Here is a 17,539-nt window from a genome sequence, read left to right as displayed (position 1 = left end):
GTACCTTCAGGCATTTGGAAATTGCTCCAAGGATGAACCAGACATGTGGAGGTCTGCGATTTCTCACTGAGCACATGTCCCGAACAGCAAAACCAGCAGACCTACTGCACCCCTCATTCTGAAAATAATCCTGCTCACAAATGTACTCTCTGTGGCTCCATCTGTGTCCTTAAATTCATAGGTGACCAATACATGAAAATCTAACACTTGTCTTCAGTGGAATACAGTGCCTTGCAAAAGTATTCACCCCCTTGGCGTTTTTTCTATGTTGTTGCATTACAACCTGTAATTTAAATGGATTTTTACTTGGATTTCATTTTAAGGACATACACAAAATAGTCCAAATTGGTGAAGTGAAATTAGAATAATTACTTGCTTGAAAATGTTCAAAAAATATAAAAACGGAAAAGTGGTGTGTGCATATGTATTCACCCCCTTTGTTATGAAGCCCCTAAATCAGATATGGTGCAACCAATTACCTTCAGATGTCACATAATTCATTAAATAAAGTCCACCTGTGTGCAATCTAAGTGTCACATGATCTATCACATGATCTCAGTATATATACACCTGTTCTGAAAGGCCCCAGAGTCTGCAACACCACTAAGCAAGGGGAACCACCAAGCAAGTGGCACCATGAAGACCAAGGAGCTCTCCAAACAGGTCAGGGACAAAGTTGTGGAGAAGTACAGATCAGGGTTGGGTTCTAAAAAATATCTGAAACTTTGAACATCCCACGGAGCACCATTAAATCCATTATAAAAAAATGGAAAGAACATGGCACCACAACAAACCTGCCATGAGACGGCCGCCCACCAAAACTCACGGACCAGGCAAGGAGGGCATTAATCAGAGAGGCAACAAATCTCCACAGCGGAGATTGAAGTATCTGTCCATAGGACCACTTTAAGCCGTACATTCCACAGAGCTGGGCTTTATGGAAGAGTGGCCTGAAAAAAAGCCATTGCTTAAATAAAAAAAGGCATGTGGGAGACTCTCCAAACGTAGTGAAAAAAAAGGCATGTGGGAGACTCTCCAAACGTAGTGAAGAAGGTACTCTGGTCAGATGAGACTAAAATTGAGCTTTTTGTCTAACAAGGAAAATGCTATGTCTGGCACAAACCCAACACCTCTCGTCAGCCCGAGAACAAAATCCCCACAGTGAAGCATGGTGGTGGCAGCATCATGCTGTGGGGATATTTTTAATCGGTAGGGACTGGGAAAATAGTAAGAATTGAAGGAATGATAGATGGTGCTAAATACAGGGAAATTCTTGAGTGAAACCTGTTTGTCTTCCAGAGATTTGAGACTTGGGATGGAGGTTCACCTTCCAGCAGGACAATGACATTAAACATACCGCTAAAGCAACACTCAAGTGGTTTAAGGGAAACATTTAAATGTCTTGGAATGGCCTAATCAGAGCCCAGACCTCAATCCAATTGAGAATCTGTGGTATGACTTAAAGATTGCTGTACACCAGCAGGAACTCATCCAACTTGATGGAGCTGGAGCAGTTTTGCATTGAAGAATGTGCAAAAATCACAGTGGTTAGATGTGCCAAGCTTATAGAGGCATATCCCAAGAGACTTGCAGCTGTAATTGCTGCAAAACGTGGCTCTACAAAGTATTGACTTCAGGGGGGGGTGAATAATTATGCGCGCTCAAGTTTTCAGTTTTTTTGTCACATTTCTTGTTTGTTTCACAATAACAAATATTTTGCATGTCCAAAGTGGTAGGCATGTTGTGTGAATCAAATGATACAACCCCCCCAAAAAATCTGTTTTAATTCCAGGTTGTAAGGCAACAAACTGGGAAAAATGCCAAGGGGGTGAATACCTTCTAAAGGCACTGTACATTTAAGAACTCTGATAGACCAGAGAACATAAAGGAAGAGGACCTTACAGCAGGGTATTCTAATGTTGATATTGTACAAGGTTGTGGGAGAGTAAAACCTGTTTTATCTGAAGGTCTGTGTCTCAAATGAGCCCTTATTCCTAACTTTTGACAAGAGAACAAATTAGGCCCAAAACGTGTACACTGAATGTGAAGGGCGTCATTTGAAATTTGCCTTGAGGCCTCTTTTGCTTCTGCTTATGTTCAGTTGTTTAGTTATTTGTTTCTGTTCCCTAAGTAAAAAATGTATATTCTCAGAGTCATAAGTACAATGCCATGTGTTACAGTTGAATTCTGGGCTTTGTTCATCCACCGTAGGAATAGAAGACACAGTAAGAGTTGTTAAACATGATTTTACGGACAGTTCCACCAGTAACAAAATCCCAATTTAACATCTGTTTGCAGCTAATGAGGCCATACCTAATTACTCACCAGAGAAGTATACACACAAACACCACCAATTAGAGTTAAATACAGTAGCTAAATTACTTTTTATGATTAATATTCTGTAATGATGCAATTTACCTAGAGTTTAATGTAAACATACGTTGCATTGGAGCTCTCTTGTTTAATTATTCCAGGGAAAGTTCTTAATGAATGCAGTGTAGACGTACAAACTAGATAAATAACAAGTCCCTTCGGCCTCTCACATCATCCTGTGGAAAAACAGGGACGATGGGATGCTAGTAAAATAATTGTATTTAAGAAGCTGCTCAGCTTCAAGATCACTGAGTGTGACCTGCACTCACTCAGGTAAGAGGTTAACCCTCCAATACTGCAAAACTATCATACAGATTTTGTTTTTAACAGTTGGATTTGTGGATTTGTCTGAAAATACTTCCGTAGGAAACACTATGTGAATTTATATAGATAACTCATAGAGAAATTATTTATAAATGAGCGTTAAGTGTAAATGTGTGTTTTGTTTACGAACTTTTATGTTACAGATTTCTACAGATTAGTGCACAATATTTGCATTCACTAACACATTTTGAAATCAGCGTTCAATCTTTTGGCTGGATTTGTTAAAGGCCGAATGCAGGCATTTTTATTTTAATATCAAATCATTTCTGGCTAACAAACAATTGTCAAAAAGAACCAAAAACGGCTTTTCAGCAAAAAACTATTTCTCAAACAATAATTTATCTAGGACTGTCTGGGAGTGGTCTGAGTGGGGAGGGGGATGAATATGTCATCTGAACAGTAATCTGTTATTGGCAAAAAGTTTTGGAAATGTTTGTTATTGGTCTTATTAACAAATGTTACTATATGTATATGTATGTATATTTGTGCATATGTGGCTATGTATGTGTATATATCTATATATATATATTTACTATTTACAAAAAATATATGTGGGGAATTATGCAGACAATTACATTGATGGATGTTACAATCTATCTGCAATATTAAAGCTGACCATTAATAATGTTACTTTCTGGACAACTGAGAACTTGGAAAAAAACAATGTAAAATCATGATGTCAGTGACCTCCAGGTGGCAAAGTCGGAGGGCTACAAAAATGCCAGTTTCCAATTTGGAATTCCAAGTCGGATAACTCTTCAAAACAATAACTCTTCAAAACAATGATTCCCAGTCTGAGCTCATTTTTCCCGAGTTCGCAGTTGTCATGAACACACTGAAGATGGAAGTTGGAGTTCCAAGTTCCCAGTTGTATGGATCGAGGCATTATACTGCCTCGATCCATAGGAATCAGGAAATAATACTCATCAAATTTCTTCACATGTTTACAGTCTGCGTTTTATCAGCTGTTGTACAATATGATACAAAACACAGGAAAACAGAATTTTGACTGCATTGGGCCTGTAACTGAACATAATTGAGAACCACTTCCTATGAATTAGTACACATGTTTGTGTTATATCACATCGAATATATCATAGATTTCCCCACTCTGACACCACCAAGGTTGAGAATCTGAAATAATAAGAGTTATATTTTTTGCTTCTACAGGCAACACTTTTCATAGAAATTATAGTTACACCATATATTATTGTAGATACTTTCGTAACAAGAAGATAACTGTACGAAGCCATGTTTGTTAAGAATGAGCTTATTCTATCTGTAGGCTACAAGGTATCAATGTATCTCTCTGTCTGCACCAGGTTTGTCTGAGATCCTATCAGGCCCACTGGCCCAGAGGTATGAACAGCACCCAGTCCAGCCCTATCGCCTTCTTCATCATCCAGGGCCTGGCCAGTCTGGGGGAGAAGAAGATGGTCCTGTTTATCATCTTCCTGCTGGCCTACACCGTCATCCTAGGTGGAAACATCATGATCATCTACCTGGTACTGTACATTGTACACACACAGCCAGAACCAGATCACAATAACATTAGATAGAGATGATGTTATACGAGACCATGAGTTGTAGTTAGTGTAAGTAATCAAAGGGTTTTGTTCAGGTCCTCTCACTTAGAATTTGGGCCTGTAGACTACACTATACTCCTCAGGAGTCAGGAGTTTAGAACTCTTGAGATTTATGGCTTGGGCCCAGAGTTTCCCCTGGTCGAGTCATGTTGTCAGGAAAAACTCTCCGCTGGGCCTATCTATGACATCACTGTCTAACCGCTTTCTTTATCTCGTCCTAAAGGTCCGGACCGACCCGAAGCTGGGCTCCCCCATGTACTTCTTCCTCCACAACCTGTCCATCGTGGACATGATTTACACAACGGTCACCATCCCCAACATGTTGTCAGGCTTCCTGACTGAGGTCAAGACTGTGTCCGTCCCCGGCTGCTTCCTCCAGATGTACTGTTTCATCCACATGTCTGTTACCGGCCGCGCCCTGCTGACCGCTATGGCCTACGACCGCTATGTGGCCATCTGTAATCCTCTCCGCTATGCTGCTTTGATGACCCGCCCCGTCTGCCTGCTACTCATCATTGGGGCTTGGACCTTCGGTGCCATCTGCACCTTCCCAACCACTAGCATGGCAATGCAGCGTTCATACTGTGGACCCAACGTGGTGCGCCACTGCTGGTGTGACCCGTCCTCAGTGAGGCTGCTGGTGTGTGGGGACACTCAGGTGGACAACATCGTGTCACTGTCTTCTGCTCTCGTAGCACTGCTCACCACGGGTGTGCTCATCCTCACTTCCTACATCCTCATCGGTGTGAAGATAGCTAAAATGGGCGCCGCAGAGCGACTGAAGGCGTTTAGCACCTGTGCCGCCCACCTGACGGTTGTGTCCATTTCTTACAGCTCTGCCTCATTTGTCTATATCTCCTACCGTGTGGGAAACTTCTCTCCAGAGGTGACCCTCCTCTTCATCCTCTTTCTCCCCCTCCTCCTTTCCCTGTTCTAAGGACTGTTTAACTCTACCATCAGATAACCTTCAGTCAACACTGTGATCTTACATTCACCAGTTGAAGAATTTGACTGATATTTGCGCCATTACTCTGGTTACCCATGTCCTCTCTGATTTGTCATTCACTGTTGATGTCTAATGGTACGCAAAAGGCATTCCCACCAGGAGATGGCACTGTTGTATTATTTTAGTGTAACATACTGATGCTCTTCAGTCACTGTACATTTGTGTCATGTTGTCAGTGCTGTGAAAATCCCAATAACAGGGTTGGGGTCAATTTCATTTCAATTCCAATCAATTAAGAAAGTATACGAAATTCCAATTGTAATTCCATTTTCCTAATTGAAAAGCGTTGAGGATAATTGGAATTTAAATGGAATCCAACCATCCCTATTAATGCTATGTATATGTTTATGGTTGAATATGATCAAGGTCATACTGTTAATAACATTGTGATAAGGTTAGATAACATTGTGTTGATGTTGTAAGTGCGTATCATTGTTTTTTATTATATTGTGGTTGTGGGAATCATTGTTGCACTGCAGTTGTCTTAATGTTGTATTCATGTTGTGTTATTGTTGTAGGTGCGTATCATCGTGTCAGTGCTGTACTCGGCTCTGACTCCTTTCCTGAACCCGATGATCTACAGCCTGAGGAACAAGGAGCTGAGAGCGGCCATCAAGAGGGCCTTCTGCCGACACAGACGTCTCACCGCAGAGCCGCAAAACACTCAACACACTGTCCTGACAGCAAAACACTCAACACACTGTCCTGACAGCAAAACACTCAACACACTGTCCTGACAGAAAAACACTCAACACACTGTCCTGACAGCAAAACATTCAACACACTGTCCTGACAGCAAAACACTCAACACACTGTCCTGACAGCAAAACACTCAACACACTGTCCTGACAGCAAAACACTCAACACACTGTCCTGACAGCAAAACACTCAACACACTGTCCTGACAGCAAAACATTCAACACACTGTCCTGACAGCAAAACATTCAACACACTGTCCTGACAGCAAAACACTCAACACACTGTCCTGACAGCAAAACACTCAACACACTGTCCTGACAGCAAAACACTCAACACACTGTCCTGACAGCAAAACACTCAACACACTGTCCTGACAGCAAAACATTCAACACACTGTCCTGACAGCAAAACACTCAACACACTGTCCTGACAGCAAAACACTCAACACACTGTCCTGACAGCAAAACACTCAACACACTGTCCTGACAGCAAAACACTCAACACACTGTCCTGACAGCAAAACATTCAACACACTGTCCTGACAGCAAAACACTCAACACACTGTCCTGACAGCAAAACACTCAACACACTGTCCTGACAGCAAAACATTCAATTCAAGCTCCTTTAAAATAGTTTTATTATGGGCTAAAAAGTGTGATCATTTTCAGAGATTCCAAAATAATGCAAAGTCACTGTTTCCAATTATTGTTTGTTGTTTGGAAAGCAGAACAGCTAAATGTTTCATTATCATGCACTTATAAACGAAACCAAACAATATTTGTGTTTACCATTTAGTTCATTGTGTAGGTTGCACAACTGTATACATCTGATTTAATAGTTTTAAGTTTATTGATAAAAACGAAATAACAACTGTAAAGTCCTGTTCAATCGCATTGTACAAAATACCAGATACAGTACTAAATGGTATGTGATTATACTTGTCTTTAATCAATACCAAAGAAACAACAGTAATTGTTAGGTGATTATTGTGTAATTACAATCTCGCAATATTATTCCTAAATATCAGAGAAATAGCAGACTGTCAAATGAAGTGTACCAACAGATGTTGGTTTTGTGCCTCTGCCTTCTCTGCAAGCGTCACAAATTAAAATAAAACTTTGCACAATAAAATGATGGTTTGCATTTGGAAATTAAATCTAGAAATGATTCATGGAACACCACCCAAAACTTTGCACCACCTAAAATAAATGTCAGTTTGAAAACATAGTAGTAGTGTTATTCCTAGTTCTGTATTTTAGAGTAGATTTGCATTAGGATTTCTTTCCATTAGTACTAACCGAATCCGGGGCAGCTCTATGTTTTAATTGTTAGAACATGCTTTGAATATGCATACCATCAATTAAATAATGGCTCTCAACTTATGTTAGCGTCCAATTCAACAGGACCCTTACAGGTACCTCAGGTGGTGGTTGAGAAGAAACTCCCTTGTTTTATGAACGCCACACACATACACTGCAGTTCTCATTATATTATATATGATTTATTTTCCCATCAGATTTAACACAAAATCCTGCAGCTACCTTGGCTCTGTGAACACCCTAAATATCCTGTTTAATCTCTTTAGTCTGTAAACCATATATTATGTGGTTGACACAGGTAGGGACCACACTAACCAGCACACTATTCAGTTTGCGCAGGTCTGCATAGGCTAGGAAGCGATGGAGGTAAGCGTGTGCTACAGGTTATCAGGGCCTTGCTGTTTAAAGAGCTTTTTCTACTACTCAGACAAACAATGGCAATCTTCAGATAGGTGAGACTGATGCTGCCTATGGACGAGACAAACAGCATAACACTAAATGTTAAGACATATGTTATTTATGAACACGGTCTCGCAGGAGAGCTTGAATAAGGAGGCGCTGTCTCGGTACGGGTTAAATATGTTAGACCTACAGAGTGATAGGTGGATTGTGATGCCCAGCAGAATCCCCACTCAGACTATGGCTACCCCCAGGCAGACACAGACAACCTGAATACCATTTTGCTGTTCATGATGGTAGTGTACGGCAGGGGGTTGCAGATGGCCACATACCTGTCAAAGGCCATGATCATGAGAACGGTGTGTGATGTCGTTGCATAAACATGAGCACAGAAAGCCTGAATGACACACTCCATGTAAGTGATATATCGCTCAGGTTCTGCGGTCAAAATGTCCCCTAACAGACAATGTATCATCGCTGTAGCCCCGATTATGTTATTAAGAGACAAGTGTCGGAAAAGGATGTACTGTACATGGGATGATGCAGGCTCCTCTCCATGGAGATCAGTACTATGAGGCCGATGTTGCCCACGAGGTGAAGATGTAGATGATAAGGAACAGGATTAGGTCAGGGTAGGAGGTATGTTGAGTGACCTTTAAGAGATTAAAGGGAAGTTCAGGATTTTATAACTTGATAGAAGAACTGTAATCCATGATTTGTTTTCTTTAACCTTATCAGTCCCGAGACCCATCTGACTTTCATTTATCTGCATGTTTATATGTTTTTTATTATAACCTGATAAAAAGGAATTTATATGAATGCTGTAAGTACAGAAATGGTTTGCTCAGTGGGAAATAAATATCCAACTAGTCAGTGACAACTGTGTGGAGTTTGTGACAGCAACTATGTGAGCTTATTACAGTTTTATAGACACTACGTCCTGGGATTTCCAATGATCTTCTATGAAGAACCCCACCCTTACCTTCTAACGACTATTGTGTAGCTTGTGAATGTCATATAGAGCACATCATGTCACATGAGAGTCCCAACTTTTCATTAATCGCTTTTGGTTGTTTGCAGCTCAAACCATTCAGACTCTACAGACATTTTTGTACAAAGACTTGGCCCCGGGTCCCTTCAGGATCCGCCCTTGTGTCACACCTTTCTAGCTCAGCCCCCATTAAACACACAGACTAATGGTACCAACGGATGCAGAAGAATGAGACAAAACTAATGGTACAAGCCAGAAGTGTCACAGTTTCTATTATTTGATTGTTGTTTCCTTAGGTTACCGCTGGAGGGCACCCTTACCCTGTTTTCTAGTTTTCAGGTTACCCTGACAATTACTCATTGGATTCTCCTGTGTTTAATTACCTTCTCTGTTGATCTGGTTGTCTTGTTATTTAGGTTCCTCAGTTGGTCTGTATCTTTGCTTAGGTCTCATGTTTTATTAGTGTGTGTATTATTTGTGCGGTTGCCTTGTTTCTGTTTAGACTAAGTAAACGTTCTGGATTTATCCTTACCCCTGCTTGCTGTGTTTGTATGTGCCTGGAATCGAGTTCATACTTGCATTATTGGTACAGTAGTCCTAAGTCTACAATGGACTTTTAGTCGTCCGAGGAACACTCTGAATTCCACCATTTATGGTCGGCTCTCACCCACCACGGAACTGTGATTGGATGTGCATGTACATGCCTAGTTAAATAAAGATTAAATAAAAAACAAAATAAATTGATCGCCATGAGGCGCGACTGCAGACATTGTCGGACGATTTAAGAACTCTGCAGACAGGACAGTCGGTAGCAACGGCTGCTGCACCAGTGGCTGTTCCTAATCCTCCACTCCCTACGGGCTCAGCGTCGTCATCCCTTTGGGAGCCTCATCTCCCGGCACAGGAGCGCTATGAGGGGCATCCTGGGAGGTGTCGTGGGTTACTGCTCCAATGCTCACTGGCCTTCGAGCTGCAGGCAACAGCGTTTCCCACTGAGCGTTTCAGAGTGGCATACGTCATCTCCTTGCTCTCAGGACGGGCTCTGGCCCGGGCTACGGCCATATGAGAGAAGCAATCAGACATTTGTTTTAATTGTCAAAGCTTCACCCAGGAGATGAAGAGGGTTTTTGATCACCCCATCAGTGGCAGGGACGCTGCTCAAAGACTCATTGTGCTTCGACACGGCAGCTGGAGGGTAGCAGATTACACCATTGACTTTCGGACGCTTGCCGTTGAAAGTGGTTGGATACAGAGGCACTTCACTCAGCCTTTCTGAACGGACTCAGCGAGGTTCTCAAGGATGAACCGACTTCTCTGGATGAGCTTATCATTCTTGCCATCCGGATTGACAACCGGCTTCGGGAACGTCGTCGTGAGAGGACGGAGGGGTTCAAAGTTGTTTACAAGTGTTTCGGGTTCCGCTGAGGGAGTCGATTCTTTGTTTGTTCCACTGCCTTATGCTGCATCTGCTTGTCCTGTACCCCGTCAGAGTTGTCAATTCGGCTCTGGTTCTCCTTTATATCTTTCAGAAGAGCCAATACAATTGGGACACACAAGGTTTCTGCTCTGGAGAGACAGTGCAGGATTAACAAGCAACGTTGTCTTTACTGTGGTCAGTCTGGACATTTCCATGCCTCCTGTCCCAAGCTGACGGGAAACGGGATGACTCGTCATTAGACGGGAGAATACTGGCGAGTCAAATACAATCTTCAGCTGCCGACACGGTACGCACCTTGCTTCTGGCCAACCTGCGGTGAGACACTGGGCAGTTGGACATTCCTGCTTTCATAAACTTTGGGGCCACCTGTTTCTGGATCACACATTAGCTCGCCAACAGGGGCTGCCTCTCACTAAGCTGAGAGGCAGGGTCTGGGAAGGTGAAGCAACTCACCATGCCTATTCAGATACGAGTTCTGGATTATCATGTGGAATTTATCCAGTTACATTTGTTGGACTATCCTGAGCTTCCCCTGGTTCTTGGACATCTGTGGCTTTCTATCCATAATCCACAAATTGACTGGCCCTTGAGAAGTGTTCTGAGATGGAATCCTTCATGCCAGTCCACCTGCCAGTAACTTGCTCTACATCTTTCCAGCCCTGCGCGTCTGGAGGCTTCTGATTCTCCTGTTCCTCCAGCTAGGGATGACAAGCCTGATCTTTCCCGCGTACCTCGGGATTACTGGGGTCTGGGACAGGTCTTCAGTAAATGAAGGGCCAGCGAACTGCCTCCTCACAGGTCCTACGACTGTGCCATCGACCTCCTGCACGGCACCACTCATCCAAGAGGAGGGCTGTATTCTCTCTCAGGTCCAGAGACTGCAACCATTAACAGATAATTAAGGAGGCGCTGGCGGCTGGTTTTATTCGGCCTTCCACTTAACCTGCAGGAGCGGGTTTCTTTGTTGGCAAGAGGAATGGGGGATTCCGTCCCTGTATCAATTACCGGGGTTTAAATAACATTATCATCAAGAACCGTTACCTTCTTCCTCTTATGTCCTCAGCCTTTGAGAGACTCCAGGGAGCTACGTTTAAAAAGAAAAGTGATTTACGGAACGCATTCAATGTGGTGCGCATCAAACAGGGAGATGAGTGGAAGACAGCGGTCAACACCCCAAATGGACATTATGAGTACCGTGTCATGCCGTTTGGATTTACAAATGCTCCGGCCGTTTTCCAGGCCCTGGTTAATGATGTGCTGCGCGACTTCCTTTACCAGTTTGTGATTGTGTACCTGGATGACATCCTCATCTTCTCCAGGTCCATGGTTGAACACATCCAACATGTTCGCCAGGTTCTTCAAAGACTCAAATGCGTTCGAATAATCTAAAGTTGTGCTGTTGCAACTTCCTGTAAACACACAGTCCAATTCAAAGTGAATGACAGGCCTGTGTGGCAAATTTCTCTTTTGCATGAAGGCCTACTGTAGCTCTGATTAGCTATGGTGCACCAGTCTGCGTAGACTCCGTTCCTAGACAAGACAGTGTCTATTAATTGTCCAAACGCACGGCTGCTTTCCCATTCTATATTGCTATTTGCCTTATTTAGGATCCCGTAACCAAAACAATGTCCGAACGTTCTGTTTCGTGGAGGAATTCCTTTGTGGCGTTCTTGCCGTTTTGCGAACTTTAGCAAGCTAGGTCAAAATGTCGTGGGATGATACCAAGGAAAACCGTTTAAAGTCAAATGGCAAGTCTATGCCAAATCCTCAGATTATTCAAAAGTGGTAGGACGATATGAAAAAAATGGCCACATATCACCAACGAAGACATCTTTAATGATTTATTCTTGTCAATCAGTGTGGATGGGAAAGAAATGAGGAGCTACAAAAGCAGAGAGAAATATCAATATCAAATAAGCCACCACCCACAGCGGCAAAGTTGAGGATGACAATCTGGTGTACCTCAAAGCAGATGTCCAGCCCAGTCAGAGCAAAACACATCATCATTCTGCCTGGATTCTTCTGTTGCAGGGCAGGTCGAAGACTTGCAGTCGATGAGGTAGGTACAGAATCAAGGTGAGTTTTACAATTAAATAGGAATTATTTTTTTAGCCCCTATTTCATAGTATCCAATTGGTAGTAGTTACAGTCTTGTCTCATCGCTGCAACTCCAATACGGACTCGGGAGAGACAAAGGTCAAGAGCCATGCGTCCTCCATAACACAACCCAACAAAGCTGCACTACTTCTTGACACAATGCCCATCCAACCTGGAAACCAGCCGCACCAATGTGTCAGAGGAAACACCGTAAACCTGGCAACCATGCCCACCACAGAGATTCTGGGTTCGAGTCCAGGCTCTGTCGCAGCCGGCTGCGACCGGGAGGCCCATGTGGTGGTGCACAATTGGCCCATCATCGTCTGCGTTAGGGAGGGTTTGTCTTGCAGGGACATCCTTGTCTCATCGTGCAGCCGGCTGCGACAGAGCCTGGACTCGAACCCAGAATCTCTGGTGGCACAGCTAGCACTGTGATGCAGTATCTTAGACCACTGCACCACCCAGGAGGCCAACATAACCTAAACTTACTAGTTAAAAGGGAACTGTGTAAACTTGTCAACTGTGAACACCATGTAAACGAGTGTTACATACTGTAATTGACTATTATAACAATAGGTGCAGAATGCTGGGTATGGATGATTCACAGGGGTGTCCTGTACAGCAATGCCAGTGGAAATTGGGGACGCAGAAGAATTTCACTCCAAAAAGGTTGAGCGGGATCTGTTTTAAAGTTCGCAAACCAAATTATGAGTTCTCTGACAGCACCCCAGCCGCTTCTCCATCTCTACCACCAACTCCTGTGTACCACTCCCACAACGCACTTAAGAAGAGTTTGGAAGGGGCCAATGTTCCAATGGGGAGCCTTCTGCACGAGTGCATCAAAGCTAAACCAGTCATCAAGTTCCAGCAGCAGCCACACAGCTACAGCAGCCTAATAGTGTACATGGAACCAATATGCAGTGTCAGAAAAGCTTGTCATTTTATTACGTTTTTGCTAAGCTGAAGGAGTGTAAACGTGCCAGCTTGGAGGAGGTCACTAAAGGACAGAGTTCCTTCCAATGCGTAGTATGATGCACGTAAACTTTGAATCACTGCTAGCTCAGCAAAGAAGGTTCCTGTGCACACCTCAACAAATCCCTACAACTTTGTACAGGAGCATCTCTTCCCCAGGTTCTATGGGAACTCAGCAACCACATATGGCAAGGAGAACGAGCAGGTTGCCTACACATGGATGGGAGAGCTGTGGGTTTAGTCTGGAGAGTAGAGGCACAGTAGTGTGTCAAGGAGCCATGGCTTTCTGCAAACCCAGATGTAGTGTTAAACTTCTAATTAAAGAACTTCTAGAAATCAAATGTCCTGTTCTGAGTAAGTCTCTGACGGAACTGTTTTCTGGCAAACTCACCGATGTGAAGCTGGTGGATGGGGTTCCTCAGCTGCAACCTAATGGAGCCTAATGGAGCCTTCTGGCGCCGACAGAGATGGCCTCCTCGCTTCGAGTTCCTAGGAAACTATGCAGTATATTGTTTTTTTATGTGTTATTTCTTACATTGGTACCCCAGGTAATCTTAGGTTTCATTACATACAGTCGGGAGGAACTACTGAATATAAGAGCAACGTCAACTCACCATCCCAGGAATATGACTTTCCCGAAGTGGATCCTGTGTTTTGCCTTCCACCCAGGACAATGGATCGGATCCCAGCTGGTGACCCAAAACAACGACGTCGTAAAAGAGGCAAACGAAGCAGTCTTCTGGTCAGGCTCCGGAGACGGGCACATCGCGCACCACTCCCTAGCATACTACTCGCCAATGTCCAGTCTCTTGACAACAAGGTTGATGAAATCCGAGCAAGGGTAGCATTCCAGAGAGACATCAGTGACTGTAACGTTCTTTGCTTCACGGAAACATGGCTCACTCGAGAGACGCTAACAGAGTCGGTGCAGCCAGCTTGGTTTCTTCACGCATCGCACCGACAGAAACAACCATCTTTCTGGTAAGAAGAGGGGCGGAGGGGTATGCCTTATGATTAACGAGACGTGGTGTGATCAAAACAACATACAGGAACTCAAGTCCTTTTGTTCACCTGACTTTAGAATTTCCCACAACCAAATGTCGACAGCATTATCTACCAAGGGAATTCTCTTCGATTATAATAACAGCTGTATATATTCCCCCCTAAGCAGCCACATCGATGGCCCTGAAAAAAGTTTATTTGACTCTATGCAAACTGGAAACCACATATCCTGAGGCTGCATTCATTGTAGCTGGGGATTTTAACAAGGCTAATCTGAAAACAAGACTCCCTAAATTGTATTAGCATATCGATTGCACAACCAGGGCTGGTAAAACCCTAGATTATTGTTATTCTAACTTCTGCGATGCATATAAAGCCCTCCCTCGCCCTCCTTTCGGAAAAGCTGACCACGACTCCATTTTGTTGCTTACAGACTACAGACAGAAACTAAAACAAGAAGCTCCCGCGCTCAGGTCTGTTCAACGCTGGTCCGACCAATCTGATTCCACGCTTCAAGACTGCTTCGATCACGTGGATTGGGATATGTTCCGCATTGCTTCCAACAACAACTTTGACGAATACGCTGATTCGGTGAGCGAGTTCATTAGAAAGTGCATTGACAATGTCGCACCCATAGCAACGATTAAAACATTCCCAAACCAGAAACCGTGGATTGATGGCAGCATTCGCGTGAAACTGAAAGCGCGAACCACTGCTTTTAATCAGGGCAAGGTGACCTGAAACATGACCGAATACAAACAGTGTAGCTATTCCCTCCGTAAGGCAATCAAACAAGCTAAGCGTCAGTATAGAGACAAAGTATAGTCGCAATTCAACGGCTCAGACAAAAGAGGTATGTGGCAGGGTCTACAGTCAATCACGGATTGCAAAAAGAAAACCAGCTGACGGATGCTGCTTAATATTATGTTTACATACCCTACATTACTCATCTCATATGTATACTGTATGTATATACTGTACTCTATATCATCTACTGCATCTTTATGTAATACATGTATCACCAGCCACTTTAAACTATGCCACTTTGTTTACATACCCTACATTACTCATCTCATATGTATATACTGTACTCTATACCATCTACTCCATCTTACCTATGCCGTTCTGTACCATCACTCATTCATATATCTTTATGTACATATTCTTTATCCCTTTACACTTGTGTGTATAAGGTATTAGTTTTGGAATTGTTAGGTTAGATTACTGCATTTTCGGAACTAGAAGCACAAGCATTTCGCTACATTCGCATTAACATCTGCTAACATCTGCTAACATCTGCCACATCTGCCACATCTGCCAACCATGCATGCTGTCCGGTCCTCTGGCAGTCTCTATGGGGGTGCCACAGGGTTCAATTCTCAGGCCGACTCTTTTCTCTGTATATATCAATGATGTTGCTCTTGCTGCGGGCGATTCCCTGATCCACCTCTACGCAGACGACACCATTCTATATACTTCCGGCCCGTCCTTGGACACTGTGCTATCTAACCTCCAAACGAGCTTCAATGCCATACAACACTCCTTCCGTGGCCTCCAACTGCTCTTAAACGCTAGTAAAACCAAATGCATGCTTTTCAACCGATCGCTGCCTGCACCCGCATGCCCGACTAGCATCACCACCCTGGATGGTTCCGACCTTGAATATGTGGACATCTATAAGTACCTAGGTGTCTGGCTAGACTGTAAACTCTCCTTCCAGACTCATATCAAACATCTCCAATCGAAAATCAAATCAAGAGTCGGCTTTCTATTCCGCAACAAAGCCTCCTTCACTCACGCCGCCAAACTTACCCTAGTAAAACTGACTATCCTACCGATCCTCGACTTTGGCGACGTCATCTACAAAATTGCTTCCAACACTCTACTCAGCAAACTGGATGCAGTTTATCACAGTGCCATCCGTTTTGTCACTAAAGCACCTTATACCACCCACCACTGCGACTTATATGCTCTAGTCGGCTGGCCCTCGCTACATATTCGTCGCCAGACCCACTGGCTCCAGGTCATCTACAAGTCCATGCTAGGTAAAGCTCTGCCTTATCTCAGTTCACTGGTCACGATGGCAACACCCATCCGTAGCACGCGCTCCAGCATGTGTATCTCACTGATCATCCCTAAAGCTAACACCTCATTTGGCCGCCTTTCGTTCCAGTACTCTGCTGCCTGTGACTGGAACGAATTGCAAAAATCGCTGAAGTTGGAGACTTTTATCTCCCTCACCAACTTCAAACATCTGCTATCTGAGCAGCTAACCGATCGCTGCAGCTGTACATAGTCTATTGGTAAATAGCCCACCCATTTTTACCTACCTCATCCCCATACTGTTTTTATTTATTTACTTTTCTGCTCTTTTGCACACCAATATCTCTACCTGTACATGACCATCTGATCATTTATAACTCCAGTGTTAATCTGAAAAATTGTAATTATTTGCCTACCTCCTCATGCCTTTTGCACACATTGTATATAGACTCCCCCTTTTTTTTCTACTGTGTTATTGACTTGTTAATTGTTTACTCCATGTGTAACTCTGTGTTGTCTGTTCACACTGCTATGCTTTATCTTGGCCAGGTCGCAGTTGCAAATGAGAACTTGTTCTCAACTAGCCTACCTGGTTAAATAAAGGTGAAATAAAAATAATAATAAAGAATGTGTATGTGACAAATACATTTGATTAGATTTTTTGGGGTACTACATGCAGGGGCAAATGGGCATGTTCTGCACAGGACTGGAGAGATGCAAACTACTGTCTGGGCTCCATCTGGGCAGGTTGTTATTGTTGATGTGAATTTCAGTGCTGATGTTATCCCTGAACTGAAGACATTGTATTTCGTACATATGCTGACAAGGACAGTATATGAGTTCCAGTCAGGCAGACTAACTCTGTGCTCCAAATATGTTAAACTATGTGGTATTTAGGCTCAGGGCCTAATACTTTGTGTTTTTAAATAGTTCTCATATTTAAGGTCTCTCTGTCAGCTCTACCTTATTATCTAAGCATAACACTTAATTTTTTTGTCTTGCACAGTTCCCTTCATATGCATATTTACATGATTATATTTGCATAATTGTTTTATGGCTTGCCTTGTACAGCTCTCTTCATACATGTTTATCTAATGCCTAAGGATAAGTCCTTATGATTTATTAATATTTTAATTGTTTAGCTCTTTTCATATAGCACTTCATGAACTGAGCATACGGTAACTCATCTTGCACTTGGCAAATTATGGTGTTAATAAAAACACTATGAAATTCCACTTTGTTGACATTTTCTTTAATACTTAACATTTTGAAATTAAGGAATAGGAGGGT

The 17,539-nt window shown here is 43.1% G+C and overlaps 1 protein-coding gene and 1 pseudogene across 1 annotated transcript; one reads left to right on the top strand and one right to left on the bottom strand.

Moving 5' to 3' along the window:
* The first annotated feature begins 4,016 nt into the window (after nt 1-4,016).
* Nucleotides 4,017-7,234, top strand: LOC109872662 (olfactory receptor 1052-like). The gene is made up of 3 exons (XM_031808262.1): nt 4,017-4,202; nt 4,507-5,169; nt 5,808-7,234. Exons 1-3 carry the CDS (start codon nt 4,059-4,061, stop codon nt 6,024-6,026), a joined length of 1,026 nt encoding a protein of 341 aa, XP_031664122.1. The 5' UTR covers nt 4,017-4,058; the 3' UTR covers nt 6,027-7,234.
* Nucleotides 7,235-7,547: 313 nt separating this feature from the next.
* On the bottom strand, nt 7,548-11,479 carry LOC116352820 (olfactory receptor 52N5-like; annotated as a pseudogene).
* Between the last annotated feature and the right edge of the window lie 6,060 nt (nt 11,480-17,539).

Source organism: Oncorhynchus kisutch, linkage group LG28 (assembly GCF_002021735.2).
Source record: "Oncorhynchus kisutch isolate 150728-3 linkage group LG28, Okis_V2, whole genome shotgun sequence".
NCBI classification, from domain to species: Eukaryota; Metazoa; Chordata; class Actinopteri; order Salmoniformes; family Salmonidae; genus Oncorhynchus; species Oncorhynchus kisutch.
The sequence above is the reverse complement of the archived record's forward strand: the minus strand, read 5'-3'. Positions and strand labels throughout refer to the sequence as shown.